Below are 25,206 nucleotides of genomic sequence, written 5' to 3'. Positions count from 1 at the left end.
TTAAGAAAAAGAAATAAGAAAAACAAAAATAGAATAATAAGAACTATATGAGATGAAAAAATAACAGGATGAGATTAAAAAGGCAGACAGGCAAAGGAAAAAGTAAAGATTTCAGAAAAGGGTAAAAATCCCATACTAGAAAAGAAACAGACGTTAATGAAAATTAAATCTCATTTGAGACCCGACTCCAAGATTTCCCAGAATGCAGGCAGAAGAAAATGGGGGGAGAAAGTTTGGTCAATATACTTTATAAAAATTAGTAATATCCAAGATAACAATTCAGTTTTAAGTATGTCTAAAAACATTGCCGCAACAAGAACACTTACAAGCGATGCAAGAATAAAGGGATGTCTTTCTTGAAAATGTACTTGAGTGAGCACTGTAGGTAAAAATGGTATGTACTTCACCCCTTCTAATCAAAGGCACAAAAAAATTACAGGAATGAAATTAACTTAGAATAATAAACAGCAACTGGAGGACCATCAGAAGAAGAGAAAGAACTCAGTAAATTTCTGAACTATGAAGAGCACAGACACCTGTTAGCATATAACCAGGACACACCCCAGAACAATGGAGGAGCTTAACTGACAGAGAGGGGAGAGCTGGTCATCAGCACAGTGACAGCTGAGGGCAACAGCTCTTAGAACTGCTAGGCCATCAAACAAGAGCAATGAGAATCAAGCAACAGTGGCTATTACATTTGGAGAATTGTGCGTTTTTTTTTTTTTTCAAAACACAAAAAATTAGGTTCTAAGGAACAGTTTAGGATATTCCTGCCTTAAATACTAGCTAATGCTTAAAATTCCCTTCATCTAACAGTAGCAAAATAAATTCCAAAGATACATACGCATATACCCTACAGGGAAACCTGAATTGTAATTCTGCTCATATCTCTAGAGTCAACAGTAAACTATATAAGAGAACTCAATGTCATCGCTAACAAAAATAAAAAATGTGTCCAGTGCTTTAATCAAACCCAAGGCTTTCAAATTATTGCCTTGAAATTGCCGCAACATAGATGCAGCCGCCTTCTCCTCCTTGTGGAAATCACTAGTAAGAATGAAAGATTTGTGGGTATGATTTTTATTTATCAAAGAGCTTTAAGTAACCCAAGTTTACAACCAAACTTATAGGAAAATATTATCCACAAACTCTAAAGTAGAAGTGCATTACAAAAAGCACCTAGATTCTAACAAAAACCTCAAGAGAAAAAGAGCTAAGGAAAGTTTAGAATGCAGCTGGGAGAACTAGCAGTGTACCTCAGACATTGCACAAAAATACTCTCTCTGATAGAATGGCCAACATCCAAAAGACAAACAACAAACATTGGCGAGGTTGTGGAGAAAGGGGAACCCTCCTACACTGCTGGTGGGAATGTAAATTAGTCAAACCATTGTGGAAAGTATTATGGAGGTTCCTCAAAAAGCTCAAAATAGAAATACCATTTGACCCAGGAATTCCACTTCTAGGAATTTACTCTAAGAATGCAGGAGCCCAGTTTCAAAAAGACATATGCAGCCCTATGTTTATCACAGAGCTATTTACAAGAGCCAAGAAATGGAAGCAACCTAAGTGTCCATCAGTAGATGACTGGATAAAGAAGATGTGGTACATATTATACACAATGGAATATTATTCAGCCATAAGAAGAAAACAAATCCTACCATTTGCAACAACATGGGTGGAGCCAGAGGGTATTATGCTCAGTGAAATAAGCCAGGTGGAGAAGGACAAGTACCAAATGATTTCACTCATCTGTGGAGTATAAGAACAAAGAAACAACTGAAGGAACAAAACAGTAGCAGACTCATAGAACCCAAGAATGGACTAACAGTTACCAAAGGGAAAGGGACTGGGGAAGATGGGTGGGAAGAGAGGGACAAGGGTGGGGGGGAAAAAAAGGGAGCATTATGATTAGCATGTACAATGTGGGGTTGGGGAGCCATGGAGTTGGCAGTATAGCACAGAGAAGACAAGTAGTGACTCTATAGCATCTTACTACACTGATCAACAGTGACTGTAATGGGGTATGTGGGGGGGACTTGATAATGGGGGGAATCTAGTAACCACAATGTTACTCATGTGACTGTACATTAATGATACCAAAATTTTTTTTAATCTTTTAATAAAAAAATACACTCCCTGAAAGTAAACAGCTTGTCCTTAAATGCAAAAGCTAATTTTAATGTTTGAATTACTGAGTACAGAAACCAAGGTGAAAAAGTGGTGGGGACTGAGCACTGTAGCTCCTAGACAAGTTTAGAGCAAGACTAGATGGGTCTACTTAGAAGAATCATACAGAAAACCCATACTATCTAGAGCAATCTTGACTCCATGGTAGCAGTGAAACTTTGGATGACATAATCTAAAATATCATTCCTTGTCCCCTCCACCCTACAAATAATTGATTCAGGAATATCTAATTTATTTAAAGATGAGTAATATTAAGGGAAGTGGCATAGCATCAATATAAAATTACCTAATTAAAGAGGTAGAAATGCAATACTCACAGGTGGTGCAGACCTGATGGAAAAATACTGCCATACAACAGAGGAAAATTATCACCAAACACTTTATCATGACTTTTTAAAAATTAATAAAACCCCCAAGGCTAAAAAGAACAAAGCAGAAATATAAAGATTTGAAAAAGAAGATCGCAAACAACTGAATAAAATTAAAGATACATGAGAAACACAGGGAAAAAGTTGAAGGAAAAAAAATCATCACGAAAATGAAGACACATAAGAGAATATAAATTTAAAGGACACAACAAAATGAACAGGACCAAAGGATTAGGGCATCACTATCAGATTTAGAGCAGTGCTTCTCAAAGTAGGGTCCCTGGACAAGGAGCTACAGTTTCAGCTGGGAGTCTGAGAAACACTGTAAATTCTCAGGCCACCACAGAACTTCCCAAATCAGGAAAACTACAAGTAGAACCCAAAAATCTGTTTCAACAAGCCCTCCAGATAATTCCAACACACTGAAGTTCAAGAACTGCTGCTTGATAATATGTAAAAAGAGAAACAATATGAGCATAGTCAGAATGTCCAAAGAGGAAAAACAAACAATATAACATCACAAATATTTAAAGATGAAAGTCAAGAAAACTTTAAACTTAAATCTACATATTAAAAAGGGCATTAAGTGCCAGAGAAGACTGAGCTAACACAGTGTGCTCCAATACATATTAGTAAATTACTGAACTTAAAAGATGAAGAAATAATCTTTAGAGCAGTAAGTGGAAAAGATTAAGTTAATTAAAACGGGGGAGAGGGGAATCAAATGGCATCTATTACTTCTCAGCAACATTAAATGCTAAAAGACAGTGGAACAACACTCACGGGTTAAGCATGAGTCAAGGATTTCCTATCCCTCTAAATGACCCTTCAAAACAAACATTGCATCAAGCATACATTTTCAAACACACATGAACTAAGGCATCACTGTTCTAATGCATTATTCTTGAGAAAACCACTAAGAGATAAACTTCAGTCCAGCAAGAATTGGCAAAGGATTGTTATGAAAGCACTAAAGAGTAATGAACAGTAATGTGGGGATTAAGATGAAAAAAACAGGTCTTCCCCAATAATATGAAAATAATATAAATAAGAACTGAGAAGATAAAAGAGAGAAAGGCTGGGCCCTCCAAGTTTATAATTTAATGCTAAGAAATCAAGTAGTAGAGTATATTTACCATTAAGAAAAGAGTATTATTCACTAAACACTAATAGAGAAATGATGTTGTGGGTAAAATTGCAGTATTTCTAGAATCTCTCACTGGGCCTTAGTGCATCTCCATGTCAACAGGTGTTTCCAAGGGGTGGGGAGAACTAGTCCATCTCCATCATCAGTAGCTGATTACTAGGTGGGTGGAGAGGGGGCGTGCACCTGGACTGGAGAGGTTTTGTGGGGCTTAGCAGCCAGGTCGCAATAGACATGCGCGAATGGGAATAGACAGGTTCTTATAAGCGATAAACGGGTTTCTCCCACTTCATTTTCCCTTTGACTGATTTCAGCTTCAAAGGTTTATTTGCCCTGGGCTGAAGACACATTTTCCCCCTGGAGTTACAGACATAAAAGCACAAAGATGAAAAAGCAGGCTACTTATAATATGCATAGTAGTGGATTAACTAGATAATACATGAAAAAATGCAGAACGAAAGATCATATAAAAAGATAATTATGAAATTAACCACTAGAATAAAAATACAGACCATGCAAATGCCAGAAACTTGGAAACACATGCACCCATACACATTTTAACCATGGAACAAAAGACTTAACTATACAGTTAACTATAAAAATACACTACAATGACAACATTAATACATAATATACTTATCACATTAATACACCTCATCAAAAAAGATACAAAGATGGAAAATAAGCATATAAGAAGATGTTCCACATCTTATGTCATTAGGGAACTGCAATTTTTTATAAAAGATACCTCTACACATCTATCTATTAGAATGGCCAAAATCCAAAATACTGACATTACCAAATGCTAGTAAGTATGTGGAACAACAGAAAATCTTGTTGACTGCTGATGGGAATGCAAAATGATAAGTCACTTTGGAAGACAGTTTGGCAGTTTCTTACAAAATTTAATATACTCTTAACATACGATTGAGCAATCATGTTCCTTGGTATTTACTCAAAGGAGATGAATGCTTCTGTGCATACAAAACCTATACATGAATGTTTACAGCAACTTTATTCATAATTGCCAAAACCTGGAAGCAACCAACATGTCTTTCAGTAAGTAAATGGATACACGGTGGTTCATCCAGACAATGGAATATTATTCAGGGTTAAAAAGAAATGAGCTATCAAGCTATGAAAAGACATGGTTAAACTTAAATGTCTATTACTAAGCGAAAGAAACCAATATGAAGGCTACCTAGTGTGTGATTCCAAATATATGACATTATATATAGAAAAGACAAAGCTAAAAAGACAGTAATAAGATCAGTGGTTGCCAAAGAGGAGGAGGAGCGGGAAGGGATAAAGAGCCAGAGCACGGAAGATTTTTAGGGCAGTGAAAATATTCTATATGATATTATAGTGATGGGTATATGCCATTATACAGTTTTCAAAACCTACAGAATGTATACCACCAAGAGTAACTCCTGATGTAAACTACAGACTTTGGGTGATTATACTACGTCAATGTAGGTTCGTCTTTGGTAAAAAATGCACTATTCTGGTGAGTTATGTTGAATATGGGGAAGGCTACATATGTGTGGTGGCATAGGGTATATGGGAACTCTCTGTATCTTCTTTTCAATTTTGTTATGAACCTAAAACATCTCTAAAAAAATATTAGTAACTACAGTTCATTAAGATGAAGTAGGGCATATCCCAGGAACACAAGACTCAGCATTGGGATATATTTTCATATAATTCATGAGATAAACAAATCTAACAGAAAATAACAGTAATATATCTACAGTAGATGAGAAGCTACTTGACAATATTGAATGCCTATTACTGATTAAAAGTAAAATAACTCAGTAAAATAGAATCAGACACTTGTTTAACCTAATAAAATAGATTTCAGACTCAAAGGGAACATACCATAATTTGAAGAAACATTAGAAGCATTCCCACTCAAATTAAGAAAAAGACAACGATCCCTATAACCATTACTACAATTTAAACTGTTCTTGTGTATAACTCAGACAAGCGAAGAATTAATGTATAAAATAAACTAAAGAGTAAAAATGTCTATTTACACTTTGACTGAATACCTAAAAACTCCAACAGAATCAACTGAAAAATTATTACAAACATTAAAAAAATGCAGCAAGAGAACTGGATAAAGTAGTACACCAAAATCAACAGCTTTCAAGTTTAAAAATTTATCTTGTATAAAAGGCACCTGCTAAAGCCCTATAGCTAACATCATACTTGGTAGTTAAAAACAAACTTCTCTTGCCCCAAAGCAGAGGGACAAACAAGGTTGTTCACTCTCACTACTTGTATTAAACGTTAGACATGAGGTTCTAGCCGGTGCAAAAAAAAGCAAAAGAAATAAAAGGCATCCAAACTGGAAAAGAAAAGTAAAGGTGGCTTCTTTTGCAGATGACATGACTATCTGCGAAAATATGTTGTAATTCAATTGTAAAGCTATTAGAACAATAAGTGAATTTATCAAGATTTCAAGACACAAAAAATCAACGTATTCCTATATAATGCCTATATACAATTAGAAATTGAAAACTTTAAAATAGTCATTACAATTTTATCAAATGGTATGAAATCAATCTGAAAAATCGGATGAGTAAAACCTGACACTGAAAAATATAAACATTTCTGAGAGAGATTAAAGACTAAATAAAAAGTGAAATATACCAGGTTGATGAACTAGAAAACTCGATATTGTTAGGATATCAACTCTTCCCTTAAACTGATCCATATATGCAATGCAATTCTAATCCAAATTTCAGCAGGCTTTTTTGTACATATTGATAGCTTATTCTAAAATTCTTACTCTAAAAAATATGTAATTGAAATGCAAAGGATAAGAATAGCCCAAACAACTTAAAAAAGAAGTACAAAGTTGGAAGAGTAATTCTGATTTCAAGATTTATCATAAACAAAAGAGTAATCAAGACAGTAGAGTATTAGCATAAAGATAAACAGATGAAGTGAACACAACAGAGTCTAGAGACCCAGACATACAAGTTATTTTTTACAAAGGTGTAAAAGCAATTCATTGAAAAAAGAATAGTCTTTTCAATAATTAGTGAAGAAAAAATTGGATATCCATATGCAAAACAAAAAAAAACCTATCATAGACTTTTAAAAAAAAACCCAAATGTCAGGAGAATATATTTGTAAATGACATATCCAACAAGGGGTTAAAATCAAAAATATATAAAGAACTCACACACCTCAACACCCAAAAAGCAAATAACCCTATTAAAAAATGGGCAGAGGATATGAACAGACATTTCCCTAAAGAAGAAATTCAGATGGCCAACAGGCACATGAAAAGATGCTCCACATCACTAATTATCAGGGAAATGCAAATTAAAATCACAATGAGATATCACCTCACACCAGTTAGGATGGCCAACGTAGAAAAGAACAGAAACAACAAATGTTGGTGAGTATGTGGAACAAGGGAAACCCTCCTACACTGCTGGTGGGAATGTAAACTAGTTCAACCATTGTGAAAAGCAGTACGGAGGTTCCTCAAAAACTAAAAATAGAAATACCATTTGACCCAGGAATTCCACTCCTTGGAATTTACCCTAAGAATTCAGTAGCCCAGTTTCAAAAAGATATATGTGTGTCACAGCACTATTTACAATAGCCAAGAAATGGGAGCAACCAAAGTGCCCATCAGTAAATGAATGGATAAAGAAGATGTGGTACATATACACAATGGAATATTGTTCAGCCATAAGAAAAAAAGAAATTCTACCATTTGCAACATGGATGGAGCTCGAGGGTATTATGCTCAGTGAAATAAGCCAGGCGGAGAAAGACAAGTACCAAATGATTTCACTCATATGTGGAGTATAAGAACAAAGAAAAACTGAAGGAACAAAACAGCAGCAGACTCACAGAACCCAAGAATGGACTAACAGTTTCCAAAGGGAAAGACTGGGGAGGATGAGTGGGATGGGAGGGATAAGAGGAATAAGGAGCATTACAATTAGTCCACATAACATAGGTGGGAGGCACAGAAAGACAAGTAGTGATTCTATAGCATCTTACTGCGCTGATGGACAGTGACTGTAATGGGGTATGTGGGGGGGACTTGATAATGGGGGAATCTAGTAACCACAAAGTTGCTCATGTGATTGTGTATTAATGATACCTAAATAAATAAATAAATAAAAACCCAAATGTCCATGCTTATGGAATAGTTAAGTTATGGTACACTGAGAAGGTGGAAATCTGTACATCTGTAGACAGAGAAAGGATGAGCTCTACATACCACTATCAGAGCAAGGGGACTCAAGATACGATGTTAAGTAAAATTTTTAGAAAGCAAGGTATAAAGCAGTGTGTTAAGAATTACTCTTGTGTGTAGGGGTGATAGGAATATAAATAAATGTATTTGCCTGTATTTCTGTAAGGAAATTCTGATGGATACACCAAATATTAAGAGCAATGATTACTCTTCTGAGAAGCTGATAAATGGATAATGAACTTTCAGAGAAACTCTTTGCTATATGACTTCTACAATTTTGTTAACCATATTTGATCTATTCAAGTAACTCCTTTTTAATTGGCCTTCAAACTTTAAATGCAAATAAAATTAAAATTTGAGAAACTGCTACTTGCTTTTACCATTCTAGATGCTTTATTCTAACATGTATATTAATAACTAAACAACTCATTATCTCTTCACTGTGCTTGACAGATCAAATGACAAAATAAAGTTGTTAATAGAGCTACAGTAATAAAGTCCTAAAATCAAAGTTACCTTCAAGATTCTATAGATATACAAAAACAAAAATTATTTTCTACAAAAAAGTATGTATTTTTCACAGCTGTAAATTTCGCTTGGAACCACAAAAAACTAGCATTCCTCATAAAAATGATATATACCTCCCTGACAAATGCTTTATCATTCATATCATTTAACCATTCCCATTAGCAATGGTAGAAATAGTTAGAATCCCTACAGCAATCATCTGTCAACTGTACCTACTATCCTGTAAGTGGTGTTACTATGATCCTACCCTTTAGACCAATTCAGCTGCAAAAGGTGCTTTCTGTGTATTCTTGAGAACAAAAAATAACAGAACCAAAAAGGATGTACATTTAAAATTCAAAATATTAGAATTGCTTTAAAAAAAGGCAGGGCCTATGGTTTTTAAGTGAGGTTACAGAAGTTAAATATGGAGAAAGAAAAGTAACAAGCAGTTTTGTTTTTCTAGTGAAAAAACCACATGAAAATCTGTTCATCATAACTGCTTTAGATCCGTATCAGGTCCTTAAAGAAATTCTACAGCCATCCTCTGGAAAATAGTTCTAAGTAGCACTGATTTTAACTAAAGAAATTAAACTAAGACACATTGTCTTAAATGTGGAACTTTGAATCATGACAGCACAGCCATCAATTTTTTTAAAAAATGAATGCAAACAATTTGGCTTCTGTCCAACTTTTACACTATTTATAATTTACGAAATGTTTCAATAAGAATACAAAGCTCTATAGAGGGTATTATACTCAATGAAATAAGCCAGGTTGAGAAAGACAAGTACCAAATAATTTCACTCATTTGTGGAGTATAACAACAAAGCAAAACTGAAGGAACAAAACAGCAGGAGACTCACAGACTCCAAGAAGGGACTAGAGGTTACCAAAGGGGAGGGACAGGTAAGGCTGGTGGAGAGGGAGGAAGAAGGGGATTAAGGGGCATTAAAATTAGCACACGTGATATAGATGGCTCACAGGGAAGGCAGTATAGCACGGAGAAGACAAGTGATGACTCTGTAGCATCTTACTACATTGTTGGACAGTGACTGCAATGGGATGTGGAGGCAGGGGGTGGGGGGGAGTACTTCGTAATATGGGTGAATGTAGTAACTACAATGTTGCTCGTGAAACCTTCCCAAGACTGTATATCAATGATACCTTAATAAAAAAAATTTTTTAAAGAACACACAGCTCCAATTAGCAGATTTCCACCAATGACATAGTGTCTGCCTTATCCTTATCCTTACCCTACTGACTGCGTAAGACACAGAAGGAGGCATGCCTATAACATTCTTCCTGCTGCCAAAGCAGACACAAAAGGCGAGCAGCGAACTGTGGGAAGATGGTGACAACAAAGGCCAACCAACAGTTCCAAGTCAAGCAGACATTATGCAAAATAAATAATAAAAATAGAATGACAACTTCATTTTGTTGAAATGACAAAATATAGGCCCTTTCAGTGCCGGGATTACTGCCAATATTATGCCCAACCACTGATACCAAATTAAGTGCACAGGAGCAGAAGCAGGTAAATACAACAAAAACTTAAAACATCTAGCATGTGAGATTATACTAGAAAGGAGTTTAAAACATATAACTGCATTATTCATTATACTTCACATATTATTCTGTCATAATCACCCCTCCGGCAAAGAATAATATCTTTACAGTGCATCTTTACTGCCAAACACTACATAACAGTTAAAAAACAATGTGGTGATAATACAGGTGAATGTAGTAACCACATTGTTTTTCCATGTGAAACCTTCATAAGAGTGTATTATCAATAATACCTTAATATATTAAAAATAAAAATAAAAATCAATAAAAAACCCAAATTATCCCTGAGAGGACACATGAAAAAGTAAAAATAGAAACAATGTGGCAAGGCTCTGAGCACTGACATGGAAATATTCCCAAGCTATATTGTTAACTGAAAAAACAATAGTCCCAAGACATTTAGAATGATGTATTTAAAGTGTCAAAACAACCAAAATAAATAATAAAGGAAAAACCCTCAATGTGTGTGTGTGTATACACATGTAAATGAATTTTTTAGTATGACCATGTGCCAAACACGGGTGAGCTTTAAAGGCATAACATGGTTTTCACTCTCTAATTCTACAATGCAGATAGCATTTTTAAAAACATAATGCTGACCAAGCTATGAATCAAAAGCTTTTATGAGAGACAAGAAAGTAACCAAATTTAAGTTTCCATCACTGAGAATCTAACTAAAGAGAAGACATGGAATAGTATATGTCTGCCCAGAATAGCATTATATTCAAGTAATTTCTGGAAAAATCAAGGCAACTGGGTAGTCAAATATTCAAATTCCTCTCACAAACTGAATTACGTACACTGTACGTACTAATTAGAAAACTTTACCTTTCTTGAAGTATAGATGTCAAAAAATGGCTTGTTTCTGACACTGAATGGTTCCCGTGTTTTGTCAATGAGCCCAGTCTTCATTTTTTCATGTCGAGGATTTATTATTTCTCGTTCTATACACTGCAGACGAATATTAAAATCACAGTCTCCAACTGGCTGTGCCTGAATTAAATGAAACAATTATTTAAATTTCAACACTAAAAACTACTTTAACAGCATAATTATCATGGCTGTCAATTGTACATAGCAGTCTAGATAAACAGCATTCTTGGGAATTGTCCAATGCATAGCCTGTACAACCATACATGCCAGTCCTGATAATTAACTTGACTAATTAAGCATACCTAAACACACATATAGAGTTATTTTAAAATTATAAATGTATAAAAGAGTATGGGAAAGAAGTATAAATCTACTCTAATACAAATTGATATAAAGTTTTCACATATGAAGTAAAGTATTAATATACTCACTAATCATTTACATTTATTTATATGAATTAGTAAAACCTGTAAAAAAACTAAAATAACATAATTCAGGTGTATGAGCAAATAAAACATCAAAATAAGCAAGTCACCTATAGAATTTTGTTGTTGTTTAAAGTAGTAACCCTTACACATATCAATAAGTAGATATTTAGCAAATACTTTCTCAACTCTGAAAACAATACAGACTAAAGCTTACATAATATATTCAATTATACAGTTGTAAAAGCCTCTTCTCTCTCATACATACACACACACACACATATATATACATCTCCCATATATATATATACATATATACAGTATACTATATGGTATAAAAATATGGCATATATGGTTTGAACCATGAAATAAAGAGTATATATACAGTTTTGTATGAATTGAAGGTGGGGGTTTGCACTGTCCTAATGGTACACACAGATAGAGCTATAAAACATCATCTGAGTGACAATAATTGTCTAAATTAGTAGCATGTCAATGGCATACCAAGTATGCCATCTCTTCTTTCCTTTACAATTGGACACACTTCCACGCATTCTTCCAGTCTGTCTTATTCCTCTTCTCTAATTCATATTACTCAACCTAACATTTATGCAACCTAATGTTTACAAAGAGATGTTAGAACATTAAATACGCCTCAAAGATGATTTTCTCAACTGCAGAAGGATGACAATTTTGATACTCAGCAAAGACTAAGGAGCAAGACAAAGCGGGCACCTAGGTATAAAGTAGAATGAATATGCTCCCTTTACATAAAGGCATACAACTGTTCGTAAAAGGTATTATTGAGGAAATGCCAATAAATATCCACAGTGTCCATTTACAATCTTTTCCATGTCACCTACATCATATATAAAATTGAACAATCGAAAATGGTAGGCTTATTTATTAGGAGTAGTAGGTGAATTCAGACCCCTATGGAAATCAAAGCGGAACAGTGGAACAAGTAAGCTCTTTTTCCTTTTTTTTAGAAAGACACTAAAAAGCCAAACAACTGCTAAAAATATATATAAGGGATCTAAATTCCCTCCTGGGGAATTTAAAACATACATAAATTCACCAAAACAATAAGCAAAGATCGAAAGCAAGTTCACCTTCAAATCTATGCTGCTTATCATAAAGGAAGTTCTCAACAGATAGGTGTTGAAATTGAGAATAGACTACAGGAAGCACTCAATGATGAGTGACTAACTGGCCTCTCTGTTTTGAGTTCTTTCTCACTTCAGAACACTACCCATGCTGCCACTGGAGTTAGCTTTCAAAACAATAAAAGTGTGATCATATCATCATAACCAAGACCTATCAACAAAGCCCTATGACATACAGAACTAAGCTAAAATACATTATTCGAGTAATGTGGCCCACTACTCACCAATCCATTCTCACTTTCTGCTATGCCCCACATCTTGCCACACATCTGGAATGCTAAAATCATCTAATGTTCCTGACTCCAAGACTCTATACTTCAAAATCAATCTGTGTCACTTTGTCTGCAAGTCCACGCTTCAATGGCTTGACTCTACCGAGGGTAAACTGGAATGATTTCATCTTTCTAGTACCTCTCATAATTCTGTATCTCTCATGTACTTCTGTTGTTAGAGTTATGATGATTGCAATTATTTCATTACATTTATATTCTCATCCATAAGACCATTGGTCTGAAAATTTCTTTTGATTTTGTACCCAGACTATACACATACCCTAACAAATGTTTATAATACCAGGATATTAATTTTTAATGAATTGCACCACATATAAGGCAGACGAAAATAAGATAAATTATAAAAATAAACAGAAAGTTCTATTTTCCTCCCAAATTCCCAATGAACTGCTGCAGAACTGGCCTTTTTTGGAGGCCAGTTCACTAAATTACAAATTCCCTAAAGGCCAGAAATTGTATCTTACTCATCTGGGTATACCTAATACCAAGAACAATTCTTAATATATAAAAGGTGACTAAAGAAATTCTTGCTGGACAACATAATAAACAGAGGAACTGAAAAGTTTTTATTATTTTAAAAGAGTTTTTTCTAATAGTGACCTTGGTTTGGCAACTCAGAATAAACTGGCTAACAATCAATGAAAGCTCCATAGTAAATTAAACAATTAAATATCATGCTTTCCATTATAAATATATCCTAATAGCAGAAATGTGAAAAAATGTGATTTTAAAATATACGAAATATGGTAAACAGGCACTCAATATTTACTGAATGAATGATTATAGACCTAGAGATGAAAGGCATAACTTATTTTTACTGAGGCATATTTAATGTAGTAAAAATATGAATGAATTTCCGAAACTCAACACAAAAGCACAAACTTTGATATGGTCTAACAAGTTTGACTTCATTACAATGAAAATTTTCTGTGGATCAATAGATACTAATTTTGGAAAAGATATGGTCTTTCACATATAAAACCAAGAAAGCATTGGAATTCAGAAATGGTAACTAATTTCTACACATTAAGAAGAAAAAAGATTGACAACCAAATAGAAAAATAAGATTATTTGAACTTGAAATTAAATCTCAATGGAAAATCCAAACAATTAAAAATAAACATATGAAATATGATCAACTTCATTAGTAATCAAGGAAAAACAAATTAAAACAAGATGAGATACCATATCATACACATACAATTGGCAAAATTTGTAAGTCTGACATACTAACTGTAGCAAATTGGTATAATTACGTCTGAGAGGAATTTAGCTAATAAAGCTTAAGTTGCCATTTATAATCAGAATCTCAATAATGCAGGGGTGACAGGCCGTACTTTGTAAAACACTTTCCAGGTGATTGCAAAAGATGGAAAATCATCCTAATGATACTCTGCACTATGCACAAGGTAAATACATAAAACTCTTCGATGCCATAGTAGCATCACAGCAAAATATGGAAACCCAAATGTCCATCAAAAGGAAACAAGGTAATTCTGTACATTTACAGACTCTAATACTCAACAGTAGTTAAAAATGAATGAACTAAAACTATACATATTAACACAGCTAAATCTCAACAAAATAATGTGGAGCAAATGTTGGGTACCACAGTATGGTATGACATTTATATGGCACTAGAAACCTTACAGAAGAATACTACACATTTTATGGACACACACACAAATAGTAAAAGTATTAAATACACTTATGAGAATAATAAACACCAAATTCAGGGTAGAAGATGTTTCTGAGTAACAGGGTTGAGAATAAAATGAGAGACATGTGTGCAAGGAAGTTCTATGGGATCTGTAATGATTTATTTCTTATTAAAAAGAGAGTTGAGTAAAAATATGATAGAATGTTAAAGTTTCAACAAATCTGCTGGTTAGTACATGAGTATTCCTTATACTATACCATTCTCTATACTTCTGCATATGCTGCATTTTCATATTTTTATAAAGAATTAGGAGGCTGTTGAGAAAGACAAACACCATATGACTTCACTTATATGTGGAATCTAAAAAAAAAAATGAACAAAACATTGCTGTCTCATAGAAACAGAGAAGTGACTGGTGGTTCCCGTGGGAGAGGGGGAGGGCTGGGTTAGTGAAATAGGTAGAGGGGATAAAGGAGCATAAAATCTCAGGCATAGTATAAGTTAGTCACAGGGACAAAAGTACAGCACAGAGAATATAGTAATTGTTCTGTAACATCTTTCTATGTTGACAACTAACTACACTAGTTGGGGGTAAGCATTTAATAATGTAGGTAACTCAAATCACTATGTTCTATACTTGAAACCAGTATAATGTTGTATATCAACTATACTTCAATTTTTTTAATGGAAAAAAAATTTTTTTAATAAAAAATCAGAAGGCTGTTGTCTAAAAGTGCTCATGCCAAGAAATGAACATTTATTAAAGCAGAGCTTGGACATCAAAAGGCAACGGAGATAGTGCCCCTGCCCCACATTCACAAAGAAACAAGGCCACCCCCAACCCTTTATGTGTCATTATGGACCAATGAACATGATTCTAAGACCTGCGATAAGAGTTGGCCAATTCTGGGAACCATTACTTTTGAGGACTACAGTAGTCACAAATATAACAAAATTAAAATTTGGTGGTTTCTGACCTTGAGTTTATTAAATTTGAAACTCTGTTTGAAATACAGAAATTCAACAAAATTTAAGATATGTACATTCAAGATTTCCAAGAAAAACTCCTTTTGGGTAATCTGGACTAATGTGATCCTGAATCTTAACACTGCAATTTAAAATACACACTCCAAAAAAGAACTTTCTAAAACTTTTGTTATAAATCTTCAAAACCTTAAAACTTAAAACAACACTTTTAATTCCAGAATTCTTAATTGCTTTTGGTCTGATTTGAATGCTAAGTGACTATGCAATTTGAATAATATATGTCTGGGGGAATGATTATACCTTTCCATAGATGTACACGTTTCAAAGTGCTTCTTGCATTTACAGAAGTCATCACATACTGCCTAAATAATTTAGACACTCATACTATAATTAAACATGAACAGCCAAACAGATTTTTGGCTGGTCTAAAACTGTAGGAAATGGGTAGAGAATATAATTCCTATTTTTTGGTATCTATTTACAACAAGGAATTTTATATTTTAAGTTTCCTGCCTGTACTCATGAATAACATATTTGTGCCTCCAAGTCATACATTCAATATTCATAAGCAGTTCCTCTCTTTCTTTTTTTTTAAGTGACAAACAGTAATAAAATTTGGGGAATTTTTTTTAATTGACTACAGGATAACTAAAGTCAAGAAGCTTCCATTTTACAAAATGCTATCTTATTGTCACAATTAAACTGTTTTTCATTATGTACTTGAAGTACCTAAAGAATCCAAAGACAAAGGAATGTGCAAAATATTAGGAAATAAAGAAAAGGAGATGTAAAAGTATTAACATGAAGATATAAAATGAGTAACTTTTCTGAAAGAGCCCCAATTTTTCTTTCCTACTATCTCTAAAGTAGTGACACTTTTTGTCTGTTAAAAACATATTAGCTCAGTGACAATTTTTATTTTATAAATTATAAGAGATACTTACATTGAATTTAATTATGTCATATATCAAATATCTAGGAACAGCCTGTCCATTTACTCTGTCAATAATCATTTCCTTGAAAGAGAAAAAAAGATAAGTTTCTTCATACTTAATAGCAACTTCTTTAATTTGATTGAAATGTAACATACACAGAGAAAGCACATAAATCATAAACACGCCTGATGAAATTTCAAAGTTATCATAGTTACATCCAGATCAAAATCAACAAACTGTCAGTACCCCAAAATTCCCCATCATGAATTTATTCTGAATTGAAATGAAATCATACAATATCACCTTATTCTATTTTTTTTAATATGTGAATTACTATTCTTCACTTTGTTTTATAATTGAATTACTAAGCAACTATTACTATAAAGAGACTAGAAATTTTAATCCCAAGTATGAGGGGCATTTTTAAAATAATTTTGTTAGATCATTATTGCTTTAAATTTTGTGATATGCCAGTTACTTTAATCATAAAATCTACAGCTATGAATGGTACTATATATATATGACTCCCATGTGACCCATATGGTCTTCCATGGTTCTATGTCCCTCTATCATGACCAAAGGGAACAGAACCAGAGAATATGTTATCATACATCACAGCCGTGAAGTGAAGAGAACTTAAATTCTGCAGGCAGACAGAAAAGAGATAATGTACACTGAAAGATCATAACAGGCATATAATAGAGTATTTTATAAATTTTAATTCTTAATGACAGGTTTTGACCTGAAGTTATTTTTCTGTTTTCAAGTTTTCCCTAGGAAACTAAGCAGGTTTTTATCTAATTTCATGACAGAGGATCCAAACACAACCATCTAAAACTATCCAAAAAACTCACTGCTTTAGGACAAATATATCTTGTTTTAAGAAACTATAACTAATTAAATTCTTTCTTGAATATGTATTTATTAGGCTACAGATATTTATTTGCAGTTATCATAATGAGCACAATATATGACATAAATTAAATCACCTGCATTATTTTAAAGTGTTTACTGAAATATTTTTATTTAAATACTTGTAGTATCTGAGACTTTCATGAGCCAACAAGGTGGTACGAAAAACAGGTTTCAGTTCATTTTTCTTTTCAATAATGTCTGCTTGTAAATCAAATAGACTTCCAGACTCAGACATAGCAGACAGCACAGAATTTCCCTCCCAAATTACCTGATGAAATGAGCACAAGCATATCTTTCTTTAAACATTAAAAAAAAAGGGAAAGTTTACTATCAGCAAACAAAGTAAGTAAAAAGGAATAAACAAACGAGGAAGCTCTTTAAAGTGGCAGCAACAGAAACCACCAAGATTCTGGTAAAACAGAAAAGCACAGCAAGGTTCAGCTCTGAACCCACCAAACCCCTTCAGTCCTACTTGTAAGATGACAAGTTCTTGATAATTGTCACTATCACACTCAAATATAGATAGAAGCAAACTCAGTGGTTATTCTTGTCTTCTTTTTCCTCTTCTGATTAAGACTAATTAAAAATAGCAGAACACTCACTCTTTCTGCCTGATGTAAATGCTCCTGGACTCACACTGACTTGGAGAAATAATCTGAGCATTACTGGAATAAAATATGGCTCCCAACTAGCTGAAGAAAACATTTGCCAAAAGTTTGTAAAAGAGAACAGAACTCAGGGATTCTAACAAAGACCCAATACCTAGGCTGAGCTCTTTCCAATGACCCCTCACCGCATTGTTCCCTTCCCCACAGCTGCTATCACTGCCCTAGGCTATAGAAAAGTAGGTAAAAGTAAAATACATAATCTTAAAACTTAGTTAAGAAAGTTGGAACCATTGTACACTGTTGCTAGAACTGTAAAATGGTGCAACCATTACAGAGAGTAGAATGGCAGTTACCTCAAAAAATTAAAGAATTAACTGTATGATCCAGCAATCCCCCTTAAGAGTCTGTATCGCAAAGAACTGAAATCATGGTTTTAAAGAGATATTTGCACACCCATATTTATAGCAGCATTATTCTGATAGCTAAGAGATGGAAGTAACTCAAATGACCATCGAACAGGATAAATGTGGTATATACATACAGTGGAGTATTATTCAGCCTTAGGAAGGAGGGAAATCTATCACATTCTACAACATGGGTAAACCTTGAGGACATTATGCTAGGTGAAATAAGCCAGTCACAAAAAAAATAATCCTAATACTATATGATTTTACTTAGGTGAAATACTTAAAATAGTTCAATTCATACAAATAGAAAATAAAAGAGTTATCACCATGGGTTGTGGGTGCTGGGAAGCTGTTTAATAGCCATAGAGTTTCAGTTTCACAGGATAAAAAAGTTCTGGAGATCTGTTGCACAACAATGTGCATATACTTAACACTAGTGGAATGTATCCTTAAAAATGGTTAAGATGGTAAATCTTTTGTGTTTTTTATCACAATTATGAATAGTTTTTTCATAAAACCAAATTTAGAATGAAAACAGACTTCCTCTTCCAACCAACATAGGGAAACGGACTAATTTACCCTTCTGCCTAAAACAACTAAAGATGTGGACAAAATATATGAGACAATGATTTTCAAGGCACTGGACATCCAACAACAAAAGACAGTAACCCCTATGAGACTGTAAATAAACTATATGAGTCTTACAATTGTCCCAGCTTATTGCCCAAAGAGTTTCCAGGCTTTGATGTAGGCAGAGGGATCCCACATGGAGCCCAGCAGACTCCCTGAGTTGGAAAAATGAAATAGTTTGTATAAGGGAGGCTCATGAGGCTATAGTTCTCAGGGCAGAGCATCAGAGAGGGAGACAGAGAGAGAGAGAACTCCAGAGACCCGAAGACAGAACCCCATGAATATTTAGCAGCGCATGCATGTGAGGAAACTACTCAACACCAGGCACAGAATCACCCGAAAGTCTTGCAGGAACCAAACCAGGGACTGATGCAAGTTTGGGAATAATGCCTGTTCTTACCAGCCAGAGTAGACAATCTCGTAACTCACAGAGCATTGAGTACTCAGAAGGATCTTGTCTCCGTAGTGGAGAATAATTATCCCAATATAAAGGCTGCTTTAGTCCACCTAACAAATCTTAAAAGCAAGACTTGAAAGGTATAAACTAATTCCAAGTAAATTAACAGCATCTCAGAACAAAGCTCAAGAATATTTACAGGAATATTATAGCTCAAAAATATTAAGCCCCCAATAAGGTAAAAATCAAAATGTCTGGTATCCAATCAAAATTTAACAGGTTTGCAAAGGGGCAAAAATATAGAATCCATAAAGAGGAAAAAATCCATCAAAAAAGGCCCAAAATTGAGAGAGATCTTAGAGTTAGTATGCAAGAACATTGACAGCTTATTATAACAGTATCCCATATAGTCAAAGGTTTAGAAACATAAAAGATTCTAAATTAATTTGCAGAAATGAAAACCCCAAGTGGTGAAAAATACTGCAGTTGGGATGAACAACAATTTAGACGCTGCAAAAGAAAAAACTAGTGAATTTGAAGACACAGCCATAGAAACTGTCCAAAATGAAACGCCGAGAGAAAAAAGTTGTCATTTTTTTGATAAAAAGACCATTAATAATTAAATCTCCAAACATGAAAGGGTAGAAATAATGGCAAAAAAATTATTATTTTTGATGAAAATTGTAATCCTACAGATAAAAATGTTCAACAATGTTCTAAGCATAAGAACCCTGAAAGCACATCAAAGCACATAACTTTATATCTCTCAAGAATTTGTTACAAATTACTCCATTGTCTTTTGGTATTAAATATTGGTGTGGAGAAATCTGAAGATTGAATCCTTCATTATGGGCCACACCAAAAAAAATTCCTGCATGTCTGACTTTCCTATCCTCTGAACTTTACTCCACTCCCTTTAGTTGAAGTCCCCACACACCCACCCTTCTGCCTAACCATCCAAGATTTCCTGAGCCAAAAGTATGTATTAGGCATAGCTTTAAGTTCAGAGAAATTAAGCATATAGTCTGTATCTTCAAGGAAGGAGAGTAAAATATATAAGTAGCTAGGTACAATGACGAGTTACAGTTTTAATGATAGATGGCCATATATAATAACCAGGTAGCTTACTGTCTAAACCAGGATATTACTGGGAGTGAAAAAGATTATTATTAACTATACTAAGACAACAGATGTACAACTACACTGTTTCAGCCAAATAAGGACATATGGTATATGTCTAAGAAGGAGTAGTTATTTCTACTTGAAGAGTAAGAGAAAGGTTTGAAAATAAGGTGTGTGAAGCATTAGTTGAATCCTGAAAAACGCAGCGGGTATTTTCTAGGACTACATAAAGAAGACTCAAAATTAAATTGCATAGGTGAAAACCATAAATCTAATGTGAAAAATACTGCAGTTGCCGTCCATCTCCATTTGGCATGAAAAAAGATGGTCTAAGGTAAATTGACCAAAGCTCAGTATAGGTGGAACTTATCACACAAGGGCTCACAACCAAAGATGGTGATAAAGACTTAAGCACATAAAGACACAGATACAAAGAATATTTCGTTGAATAGTTTGGCTTTCATGCTATGGGAAGTGGGAAACAACTGAAAGATTTTAATGAGAGGAAGAAATTAACTGTTCTCTATGAAACCTGTGGGCCTTCAAAGCATATCTCAAAGGTAACCCACCCATTGAAATCCTTGCAGATAAGGCCCACTTGGTTGTAATTATCACTGTCCACCTAGGCGATGAAATGTTCTGGAATTAGACAGCAGTAATAGTTGCACAATCTTGTGAATCAAATAAAAGTCACTGAATTATATACCTTAAAATGATGAAAATCATAGTATATAGGTTATATACTTCAATTTCTTAAATGTAACTAAATTTTAAAATAGGAAATCCTAAAATCAGTTCTTTGGATTTAAGGAAAATGATGAAATCCCAGATATAAAGCACATATTAAATGTCAGCTATGTACATATTGATTATATACATTCTATAAAAACAGGCACAACAAAATGACTGAAAAGAAATACACCAAAATGTCAAAATGTATTCTTTTCTTCAGTTGAATTTTTCTACTTTCTAAAACTTCAGAAATGAGCATGCATATTCCTTTATAAAAAATTAACAGTTGAAAAGACATGCCATTTTTCCAAGATTCAGCCATTAACTTTAATGATTAACTGCTATATCCTCCTCTTAGCACCAATATAAAATTGATTGAATTTCACTGAGTTGTTTCAAGTGAATTAATGCCATATTTCTAAACTCCTATTTTCCACATTTTATGGGTCAAAGAACATCATTTAGAGAGCACAACAAAAGCTTCAATTCTCGTATCTGACAGCCAGACAATTAGGTAGTTTGAGTTATTCTTGGATTTGGAATTTTACAAAAACAATTTGCAAATGAAAATGTAGAAGAAACAGGAAACTACACAGAACTGTTTTTAATTAACTAACTGGAAAAACAGATATGGCAACTATAATTCTGGTCCAAGTAAACTGACATCATGAATCATATTGCTATTTTAAAACCTCACAAAAGTCTATTATACTGCTCTCAGTTATCCAAGTGTAGGGCAGGAAAAAAAAATAGTATTGCAAAGTTAAATCGCAGATGGTTAAATATCTAATTTTTAAGCATTATTTCCTACCTATGATGCCCTCAGCCTAGGACCAACAAAAATCTCTTTCCATAGAAATCTTTCCATATTGAATACCAATTCCCTGTAAAACATCTTTAGTTCCTAACTAATGAGATGTCATTTATTTCTCCTCTAAACCACCACAGGACTTTTATTAAACACCAATCTTCAGGTTATTGTTTTATCTGATGGTCCCCTCCATCCTTATCAATCATTCTCCACCCCTATCCAATGAGGTAAAACGTCTAAAGGATCTCAACTTCTAAGTAATGTCTGCACTCCTGACATAGCATAACTTGAACGTGATATGCACTCACAACTACTAGTTCAATTAAAAGCTATTCCTAAACTTTGGCAAGTGCTTTAACTTAAAAGTCTTTTTCTTCCTTTTATTAATTTTAATGCTAAAAATACTTAAAGTATAAAGTGACAAAAATAAAATGTTCTTGCTACTCCCATGAACTACCAGAGCTGCCACACTGGCTCTGCAGTTTATGTACAGCACAACCGCAGGGGTGCCAGTCACCTCAGCTGCGATAAGAATGGCACACCTCGGTGATATGCAAACAACTCTTCCAACCTTACACAATGGCTCTGTCAACCATACACATAACAAAAGGTTATGTATATATGTGGCATACATTTACTAGTAGCCCCAGGGAGTACACAATATAGATAACTCTTGGTTTTGTGACTCGATAGCTACTCTGCTCAGTCTCTGTATTCCACTCAGTCCCCATCCCACTATACCACCATCTTTCCTCCTTTCCAATCTTTAGTGCCTGTTCACAGTCACTTCCTCTCTACCAGGACTCCTGCCATCGCACAATATGACCCATTTAATACTTTCCTTGACCTCATTTCCACAGCTCTTCTTCATGCAACCTCAACCTCTCACTCTCTCTGGGCCATATCTATCTTGAAACCTCATCACCTAGAATTAAACCTCACAAGTAACTAACTCAAACATCCCATTCTCCAATCACAGTGTTCCAACCTAAATATTGGTTTACCCACACTCCAATATTTAGCTGGTAAATAAAAACAAAGCACATGGCAAGGGGGCAACAAGCATTCAGGTGATTTGGAATTCCCTCTGTTAAACAAATAAATACATATTTTACATAAGTGATTTTCATTAGGATAATTCTATCATTGAGAGTTTAAGTGGACATTCATAAGCCACTCTCTCAGGACCCAATGTCTATCAATACAAACCAGAAATAGAGGATAAATTTCATCTTAAAGACAGGATTACAAATTTCAGAGAATATTAGCAGATATAATTCAGTCTGGCTCATGAAAAAAGTTCAATATTGAAGACTAGTATCCCTGTAGAAAGGAGACCCGAACTATGGGAAGATATAATGACGTTGTAGAGTCCCTGTCTCCTCCAAAGAAAGTCAGTGAAGGTGTGGCGGGAAGCTAACCCATACAACCAAACACAGCACACAGAATGGTGAATGGTCTGGAGACAAACCTACTATAAATTATTCTCCAGAGTAAAATAGAAGCTTATTTTTATACAGTGTAACATACTACTCTAGCCTAATTTCTCAATCAAATTGCCTGTCTGTCTAAATGCTAAAGAAGAGAGTGAAATCTATGTGGCACACCTCAGAATAGACAGGACACTAAATTGTATGCTAAAGTCATTGAATTTAAATCATTCTAAAACTACCACTGGAAGATCAAAATATTAATGAATGGGAAAATGAATCATGAAAGAAATAATTGATATATAAAGGAAGCTAGTATATAATAAAAATTATATATGCAATTAAAAAGGAAAAATAGGGGATTGGCTGAATGGTGCTGCAGCAAGAGTTCAGATATTTGGAAATAAATAAAACTGTACTCCTATCTTATTCCTTTTACCAAAATGTTTTTCAGATAAATCAAATACTTAAATATACAAATAAGCCATAAAAGCACTAAAAGGAAATAGAGGTATTATAATAATTCTGAAGTGAAAAATATCCCTTTCTTAAAATAACACGAAAGCCAAATATTAAAAACCAAAGTATTTATAACTTTACCTACATAAACTTACCTACATAAATGTAAACTTGTTTCACAGAAACACCAGAAAAAGTAAAAATACATTTTTTTCAAAATATGTGTCATAAAGTAATACCCCAATAGATAAATACTCATAAAAAAAGAAATGAACACCCAATAGGAAAATGTATAAAGGATTTCAATGGGCAACTCACAGAAGAAATATAGTAACTTATAAAGAAGTGATCAAATCTTAAACCTCATTAACATTTCACATAAATGCAAAAAAATAAACATTTATTTCACAATGTGAGAGACACTGTTACCAGTACTTTATAAACTATTCAACTTGATCTTCACAACAATACCAAGAACTAAGTACTATTATTAGTCTCACTTCACCACAGATGAAGAAAGTGAGTAAATTATATAAAGTCCCTGAGGTAATAACTGATGGAGTCAGTCAAGGACCATCAGTTAGTTGTGGCTCTTCACCACTGTCCTATACTGTCCCTTAAAATGGAAAACTCTTTTTACCCCTCACCAATTAGAAAATATAAAATTTTCAAAACCCAGTGTTATAATAGCAAGAGAGCCTCTACACATGGTTGGGAGAATTCTACATGTGCTCAACTTCTCTGGAAAGAAGGGTGGCAATTATACAGGCCAGTATTCAAAATGGGGATGCCCTCAAACCCAGCATAGTGAACAGTGTTCAGGCTGGTACCATCCCTTCCTTGCATTGCTGCTCTTGCAGTCCAAGTGGTACTGTTACCAATGACTCCCTGGCCACCACTGTCACTCTCCCATGGGTATGTAACTCAGGCAAAGCCTTTAGAGTCTTTGCTGGGACTGACATATGAATGTTAGGAGAGAAAGTTCTCTTTCTGACTGGGCTGCCATGCAACTTGCTTCCCATGTGGAAAGGGCTTTCATTCAGAATGAGACCAAACAGAAAAGTAAAACAAAGCAAGAGAAAGACAGAGGCTGGCCAATATCATATAATTATAATTCAACTGACAAGTATAATAATAAAGTAAAACTAGTTTTTTTCAACAAGAATTTTTTTTCAATCACAAAGAACAAAAAAAAATTAAGATTTAATTTTGTTCATTTACCTTCTATACTCAAGGCAATGATCAAGTGACAGGAAGTACAGGTTAAGAGATAAATGGAATTAAACATGCTAATAAAAACTAGATTCCAGTCTTTATATATTAATTATACCTCACCTTTTTAAAAAA

At 34.0% G+C, this 25,206-nt stretch overlaps 1 protein-coding gene across 3 annotated transcripts in view; it reads right to left on the bottom strand.

The window, feature by feature from the left end:
- Window positions 1-25,206, bottom strand: part of RNGTT (RNA guanylyltransferase and 5'-phosphatase) — a 262,720-nt gene that overhangs the window by 148,706 nt on the left and 88,808 nt on the right. For 2 of the 3 annotated variants that reach the window (XM_037013987.2, XM_037013982.2), the window contains exons 10-11: window positions 16,358-16,429; window positions 10,838-11,002 (exon numbers count right to left, since the gene is read on the bottom strand). In XM_037013987.2, coding sequence (XP_036869882.1) covers window positions 10,838-11,002; window positions 16,358-16,429 — 237 coding nt within the window. The remainder of the gene's footprint in view (window positions 1-10,837; window positions 11,003-16,357; window positions 16,430-25,206) is intronic. The other variant, XM_037013991.2, reaches the window with a different exon arrangement.

The sequence above is a fragment of the Manis javanica genome, chromosome 13 (assembly GCF_040802235.1).
Source record: "Manis javanica isolate MJ-LG chromosome 13, MJ_LKY, whole genome shotgun sequence".
Classification (NCBI taxonomy): Eukaryota; Metazoa; Chordata; class Mammalia; order Pholidota; family Manidae; genus Manis; species Manis javanica.
The sequence above is the reverse complement of the archived record's forward strand: the minus strand, read 5'-3'. Positions and strand labels throughout refer to the sequence as shown.